Here is an 8,182-nt window from a genome sequence, read left to right as displayed (position 1 = left end):
ATGGTATTTGACAATACTGTTTACCATTTTTCTTTCTTCGCAAGTGTATTATGTGGTTTGAGTATGTGATTTGGCTTTTTTAACGTAGCTTTAACAATTGTTCAGTCATATCGCTGCGATGTCTGCAGTGTGACAGTTTATAGTGATATCTAACATTGGGGCATCATGCCGCAGACATGTAGTATTATGTCCCACCCAGTCACATTATCCTGATAGCAGGCCGACCAGTCCTAATACTAACCTCTTAATGCTGAGCGCCAAGCGAGGCAGCTTTTAGTACCATGTTTGTAAGTCTTTGGTACGACTAGACCGAGGATCAAACCCACGACCTCCCGCATCTGAGGCCGACGCTCTAACCACTACGCCACCGGAGCGGTCATTATTATGTGGTTTGAAAAAAACTGTCAAATTATTTTGTATTCATATGTGAATTTACAATCATTTTCTATATGCTTATATGAAACGATAACAAATTCTTAAATGGGCAACGTCGCTTGTTTTAGTTACACGCACTGACCCTTCCCCAACCCTATGGATCTCAAAAAGCCTTTGGGGATTAAAAACAACCGCCAAACTCTTGGGAAATATGACAGTTATAAGACCTAATATGCACATCATCCCTTCGACGGTTGCAGTCCAAACAAGACAACCTAACATTACATCTTAACAGGCCTTGGACATAGTATTGGAGATCCAAACTGAACTGCTGCTTGTTTTATGGTCCTAGAACAAAAACCCAGTCCAACGCAGGCTTTGACGAAACCATTTTCATCTTACAGCGTATATGCAGTAAACAAACTGCTCTTGTATAATCTGACAGATTTCCTCTTCATGTCGTAACAGCGCACTGTTAGAGGCAACAATATCCCAGGTCTCGCTACAGATGAGCACCAGATAATCCAGCTCTTACGGGTGGGAAACCAGCCAACAAATCATATGCATTCAGTCGTTTAAGCTCTCAGCTGTAAACTTGACAATAAGGATGTACCCAGTTTTTTTCCTCCAACCGCCAGATTTCAATCTGATTAATGTAGGAGATGAAGGCTTCGGACACCTCCAGAAAAATAAGCAATCCAGCCGCAACCATAATCCCTAACAGCGATGGTGAGCCAGCCACAGCCATTGCAGAAGGGCTCTTTTTACACGTGTGCTAAAGTAGTTGACAAGGAAGGCAGGAAAAACCAAGTTAATCCAAGAGGCACATGCTCAGGCTGATCGTCAATTCTTTGCCGGTGGGAGGGAATGCGAATACAGCAGGTAAATGTGTATCTCTCATTTGCCTGTCAACCACAGTATCAATACCTTTGAAATTTCCGGAGCTACGCACCTCAACTAAGTGATTATCTCTCACTTGCCTATCATAAGTACTGGGAACTGTCTGCTCTAGACCTAGTGGAACCTCCACATGCGAATCCCGTTTAATATGTGGTTGTTCTAAAAGATAATGAAGAACGTCATGGCTTCTGGGGTAGCGGGGTCAGGCCCCTGCCAAAGGCTCATGCAGATCACAAGAGTGTTGTGCTTACTGTGTACGTGTTATCCTCTGCACCCCAAGGTACATTGCCAATTACCATAAGTCTCTAGTAAGTTCTCTGGTTTTCCCTCAGAACAAGGAAAACCTTATCAAACTGCCTCTTTACCTTTAACCATGCTCGGTTCAGATTCATGCTTAGCAATGATACCATCAAAATGTGAGCAAAGCAAATGAGCAGCACCAACTGTACATTTGAAGCACGGCAAGTTTGCACACCCATTCCTGGTCTGCATGACATGATCCAGATAGTATTCACATAGCTCTTTCAGCACAGCTTCCTTTCCAAGCTTCAGCCAGGCACATTTATTTCTTCCCTGCACACTGAGTTTAAACATCATGCCCTTTTGCAAAGAGTTAATGAACCTGGTAGGGTAATGTGCGCCAATACTGAACCAGAAGGGTCTAATGTTCGATATACTGCAAAACCCACGTTTGTTGAACTCCACATTTGGAATGTTACTTTGCCCGGAATGCTTGATTAGGAGACCACGAGAAAGATTGATTACCCTCCTTGATACTGATGGGCATGAGTGGAGAGATGCCATCCCATCATCACTTTACAAAATTTACTTCAAATACTCTCTGGGAAACTAATAAATAAAATCCTTAAAATCAAGGCATCACAATGAATAAGTCAATTGTAATATTTACAAAGGAAATTGATACCATATGTATAAAATAATTGTAACAAAAGTCTCTGCTGCCCGAAAAGTGTTTACAGGTATCCAAGTCACTTTTGAAACCCAAACTAAACTATTTTCCACATGTCAGACTTAACATGTTCACCAGATACCTGAAAATGCAAAGCAACATCATCTGTCATAGCCTTTTGAATTGGACCTGACATAACGGAAAAACAAATGTTTATCCATTTTTGACAAGTAGTCAAACGTTTGTGAACATGGCAACTGTTCGGCCATGTTGTATATACAAATGAGATGGCCAAATGCACATGGCTAAAGTTCCATATCTATCTGGCAATCTGTTTAGAAAACGAAGTGATAGCAAGATTTAGTGGCCATGATGGCGGTCAGATCAATATGATTTTCATTTAGTGACCAAGCTGACATTATATATATTAATGTCTAGTGAAATTTTCGTTATCAGTAAACAATTTGGATCTGGATACAACTTACATACTCATGTATGCATTTACCAAATGATTCGTACCACATATGATCAGAACCTATCAAAGTTGTAGAAATATTAGCAAATGAAAATAAAAGCATAACTCTCAAAACATTGTTAATTCTGCCACTGCCAGAACTGCGATTGCAATGCCAGTCTTGCAAATGTTTTTCATGTGAACATAAGGATGTAAAACTATGTTATATCTCACTCTATCAATTGTGACAAAGGTTATTTAACAGCGACATCAACTTGTTGAGTTAAAATTGTATTTTAAATTAGTGCATCTACCTTAAAAAGATTACATTATAAAATGCACCTACCTCATCAGCATTTTCTTCATAGCAGGAGGCCTAGAAGGAACATAATGTGCATTTATTACAAATTATTATACTTGTAAACATATACTGAAGGGCAATAGTATATGAGATATGCACTTAAACTTTGACAGGGTACATTCCCTCAGTCCATAACAAAAACAAAATACACTCCAGTTCTAACTGGGCATTGGTATCTACCTTTAAACATGAACGTACATATTTACTAACACCAATGCAAACACTGATGATAGTGATTATGACACTGTATGTATAGCGCAAGTTGTCCTGTATTTTATGCAGTGAGCTAAGATATTATTTATATCTATATTTTTTGTAACTCCTGGTACATAACTTTATATAATTTTCGTAATTTGCTCCATTGTCGTTAACTGTATAGAATATCTTTCGTTGTAAATTAGTGTAGGTGACCTGACTTAGTTTACAACGCAAATTACATTGGATCTATAAATAGATGCTTACGTATGTGTTGACAATTGTTCATAGTAATCTTACTAATAAGACTTAATGCCGTCAATGGCTTAATTTCTCATAGACTGATGGGGTTTAGAAGTTTCTGTAAAATTCAGTAACTTCCCATTGGTTGGGCTAGGTCATAGGAATAGGTAAAGTCAACGCAAAATGAGTAATGTATTATGTCAAGTGGAGTCTACAGCGAAGTACAGTCAGGTTTATATAAGGAGAGAATTAAGCAATCAAATATTCATTAAGATTTTTTTAGTCATTCTCACTTCTTGTGTTCCCCTTGTAAGTATGCAGACGTGTTTTATGTTGTAATTGTGTATCATTCGAAAGAGAAACATATTTGTTTGGACTGTCCTGTGGAAATAGAAAGTGCTCATTAATTGGACTAAACTATTATTCCGGAACTGTGATAAATTATTCCCAGGAATTCTGAACAACACCGTCTCGTCGTCACAATTCTTGCAGGACCAGTACATTTCCGGTTTTGAAATTATGTTTTATAAAACTTGATGGTTTTGCTTCTTTCTGTTACTTAGTTTGCGACCATAGAGTCGTAATAAAGAATAAAACCTTCTGTATAATAAGTTTATGTACTTGTAATGATTAAAAGTAGCTTGCCACATGTACATATATCGTATACTTTAAATACATATTTAAGGGGTGATTTCTCAGAGGAAAAAAGAACAATCTGATACCACTGATTTCTTGGTTATGATTATTTTCTTCATGAAGGAATCGATCTTCGCAATGTCATACTTAAAATATTTTATATTGACTTTCCTGTATCTTTCATCGAGTAACATTTCTAACATGTATCTGAGAAATCAATTTGCATGGAAGAAGTTAAACAAAATGACCGAACCTCAGGCAGCTTATAGTACCTTCCATTTTAAAAATTAAAGAGGAAACATAATAGGAGTGCAAGAACTAAAGACTTTGCCAGTTCCTTGGGCTTGTCTGTACACTTGCTAAACATTCTGATAACATGCTAATGCTTAACTCGCATCTTAAACAACACTAGTAATCTTCTCCACAGATTTGGAGGTCCCGCGTTTTGCTGTTGTACCCACTGATGACCTATAAGGTGTCTGTCTTGCCTCTTGTAATCCACTCTGTGGCCTCTCGTGAGCTATCCTCGTAAAACTCTATTACACTTACAATTTTGTCTATGCTTATATCAGTTCTTGGTATTGGTAATGAGTCTCTTTTGGTGACATTGTTTACGTTTCTGCAGTCAGTACACAAACGGAAAGTAACGTCTGGTTTATGAACACGAATATAAAGCGAACTCCAGTTACTTTTACTTGGTTCAATAAAATCGTTATCCAGCAAATACTGAATTTAGTTTTTCAAACACACCTGCTTGAGAGGATTCATTCTGAAAGGATGCTGTTTCGCAGGTGTAGAATCCACAATTTCAACGCCATGGTAAATTTTATTTGTTCATGCTGAAATATCTGGAAATAAGTGCACATATTCACATAATAGCTCTTTTGGCTCATTCCTGTCTTGTGGACATAAACGCGAAAGTTTCTGGTCCAGATTGTTCAATATTTCTGAATTCCGAAGATTGGTTAAACCAAATTCACTAAAATCATACTGCACATCATCATTTAAATCCTTAGCGTGGGGCAGGTACAACTGAATTGATTGATTAAAAGGACTATGTTAATATTGTCTTTAAACATATTTACATGCCAAAAATCCTTAAAGAGTTAACGACATAATTTAAGTCACTTACGTTCTTTTCAACTGTATAAGGACCATACTGATTAGCCCAAAGAGGATATTAAGGTATGGGTATGAGAGCCAGAACTTTATCACCAGGCTGAAAACCCGTTTCCTTTATAGCCTATAAAAATGATTCAAGAACTTGTGACAAGTCGCATTGACTATTAAGGGAGTTTCATGAACTGGACTAAGAATTTCCTCTCTATACGACTTCAGAACAGCACTTTGAAAGCTCGATGACCACTCGTCACCAGCAGGTACCTCAGGTTTATTGTGTCACAAGGACCCCATTTTCTTTACAACCTAACAAACTGGTATTTGTGTTGCTTCAGGTTCAGTAATAGCCCTCTGAAACAAACAGGAGATTTCAAGATATTGTTACTGTTCGACAATGACTGATTGTCGTCTGTCACCCTGATTAGAATTGAGAGAATGAGCAGTAAAAAGATAATTACTTTTACCAGGAGCAAAAATGATCTCATCAAAATACTGACCAACAAAAATGTCAGCTGAATAATTTCCTGATCAACATCATTCTCATGAGCTATTGTTACCATAGCTCTAGTAATTGCACAAGCAGGGTATAAATCAAGGATTTCATTTTCATTTGGATCAATCTTGTGATCCAAACAAGGCTTGTCAGTTGCAAGTGGATTAACCACAGCCATATCTCCAGCTAGGTATTGCCTATCAAGAAATGAATACTTTCCATGGGTAAAGAAATCTACCCTCTGACAGTCTCAGGTTCTGAATCTAAGACTGATGACAAACTGACAAAATGGAGAAGAAGATTAAAAACGCCACAGTCTTCTCCCTAAATGAGAACATTTTCACTAGAAGAAGACTTTTGAGATAAAGACAGAGTACCTGATAATAAAAGACTCAGATTAGCTCATGTGTCCTTAATATTTTAAAAGATATATGCTTGACAGAGTTGCCAATGAGTGATATAGAACCTTTCAACATGAATGGTTCATAATTCACCATAATAAAATCAGACTGGGGTTTGTTTGACCCAACAAATCGTGAATCTAAGACTCATGACAAACTGACAAAATGGAGAAGAAGATTAAAAACGCCACAGTCTTCTCCCTAAATGAGAACATTTTCACTAGAAGAAGACTTTTCAGATAAAGACAGAGTACCTGATAATAAAAGACTCAGATTAGCTCACGTGTCCTTAATATTTTAAACGATATAGGCTTGACAGAGTTACGAATGAGTGATATAGAACCTTTTAACACGAATGGTTCATAATTCACCATAATAAAATCAGACTGGGGTTTGTTTGACCCAACAAATGTATTGTTTCCAATACATGATTATGTCCTTGCCGTCTTTGAAACAGAAACATTCGGAATAGCTTTCTCATTATTCTGCTGCTTATTATTCTATCTGTAACAATCAGAAATAGCTTACCCTATTTTCTTGTGATAAGTGCATTTAGGAAGACATAAGAATTTCTGATTAGTCTGATCAAAAGTTTGATTTCTAAAAGTTGTGCCAAATTAAGATTTGGAAGTGCTTTTATCAGACTGATATAGATATTGTTACCAAAATCTTGCTGAGAGGACAACTTATTATCAAATGAAATTTTGCTAGTCAAGGAATAATCATCACCTGTTCGAGTAGCGTCTTCCAAAGTTTCTAGCATCTGCTTATCAAGGTAAGTCTTCATATCAGTATGGATGCAATTCTTGAACTCTTTACCTAATATGAGTTGTCCAAGAATATCATAATCTTCATCAACCTTCTTAGATAAGCACCACCTATCAAATAACTGTTCTTCTTCCCTAGCAAATTCAACATGGGTTTGACCAGTTCCATTGTTTACGAGTTCTAAACCTCTGTCGATATGCCTCAGACACCAACTCATAACTCTTCAGGATACTTTCCTTGACCTCAATATAAGTAGCACTTCTTTACTGAGAATGAAACACCAACCTATGGATTCGTAAGCACGTCTGGTGGCTCTGCCTTGAGATCATATGAAACCTCCTCTTGCCATGAATGCTTTATCTGTGGATGACCAAGGTGTTCTAAAAACTTCTAGAGGGCATCGTTGATAATGGGTTAGCTAGGAAAGGCTTGTACATTTTCCCATGCTTGTTGTGCTCACTGTGTATGTGTCAGTCTATACATGTCAAAATGTATTACTAATAGCCCTAAGTCTTTAATTAGTGTTCTGAGTTCTTTCAGCTCACAAAGTACCTTATCATTCCTATTTGCCCTGCTTGGTTCAGATTTCTAGTTAGCAGTAACACTACCAAATTATGAGCTGAGCCAATGAGCAGCTCCAATTACAAACTTACATCATTGCAATATTACACACCACTTCGTGCAATGCATGTCATGGGTCTCACAGTATTGACACACATAGCTCATTCTATACAGCTTTCTTCCCCAGCTTCAGCCAGGCACGCATCATTCTTCCACTAACAAACGTTATGTTCTTTTACATAGATGTCTTGAATATTATACCCTGGCTGGTTCCATAGCTAACATGAGGCCAGAAGGGGTGGAACAGTCCAATGATATTCCGAAGAAGAAGAAAAAGCCGTTTAACTCCACCTATGGGAATGTTATTTTGCCTGAAGCAACTGAATGGATACTCCAAGAAAATTCAATCACCCTCCCTGCTGGGCATAGGTCAGGAGTTGCCATCCCTACATTATCACAATTTTGTTTACCACTATCAGGGAAACTAAGAAATGATTAAGATTAGGGCACCACAGTAAAGAGACGTCAACACTGATATTCAGAACATTCTTTTAAATTGTTTTTTAGAAAAAAAATAATAACAACAAGAGTAACTGGAAAAAACTGGTGCTCTACTGCCCAAAAAGTATTCACAGGAATCCAAGTCACTTTCTTATTTTTAAATTTTTACTTTGCAACCATCTCTGATATCGCTGAGAAACTCCACATTATTGGATTTTGGAATAAAACTATAATCTTACATGTTAGAGTTAACATGTTCACCTGT

At 37.4% G+C, this 8,182-nt stretch overlaps 1 protein-coding gene across 1 annotated transcript in view; it reads right to left on the bottom strand.

Annotated features, from left to right (window-relative positions):
• Positions 1 to 1,623: 1,623 nt before the first annotated feature.
• LOC149773186 (uncharacterized) overlaps positions 1,624 to 8,182 on the bottom strand; it is a 90,699-nt gene continuing 84,140 nt past the window's right edge. Inside the window, exons 9-10 of the mRNA XM_089946686.1 lie at positions 2,986 to 3,015; positions 1,624 to 1,875 (exon numbers count right to left, since the gene is read on the bottom strand). Coding sequence (XP_089802812.1) covers positions 1,624 to 1,875; positions 2,986 to 3,015 — 282 coding nt within the window. The remainder of the gene's footprint in view (positions 1,876 to 2,985; positions 3,016 to 8,182) is intronic.

Source organism: Sinohyriopsis cumingii, unplaced genomic scaffold, assembly GCF_028554795.1.
Source record: "Sinohyriopsis cumingii isolate HCF-2022 unplaced genomic scaffold, ASM2855479v2 utg000837l, whole genome shotgun sequence".
Taxonomy (NCBI): domain Eukaryota; kingdom Metazoa; phylum Mollusca; class Bivalvia; order Unionida; family Unionidae; genus Sinohyriopsis; species Sinohyriopsis cumingii.
This window is presented reverse-complemented; position numbering and strand designations above follow the sequence as displayed.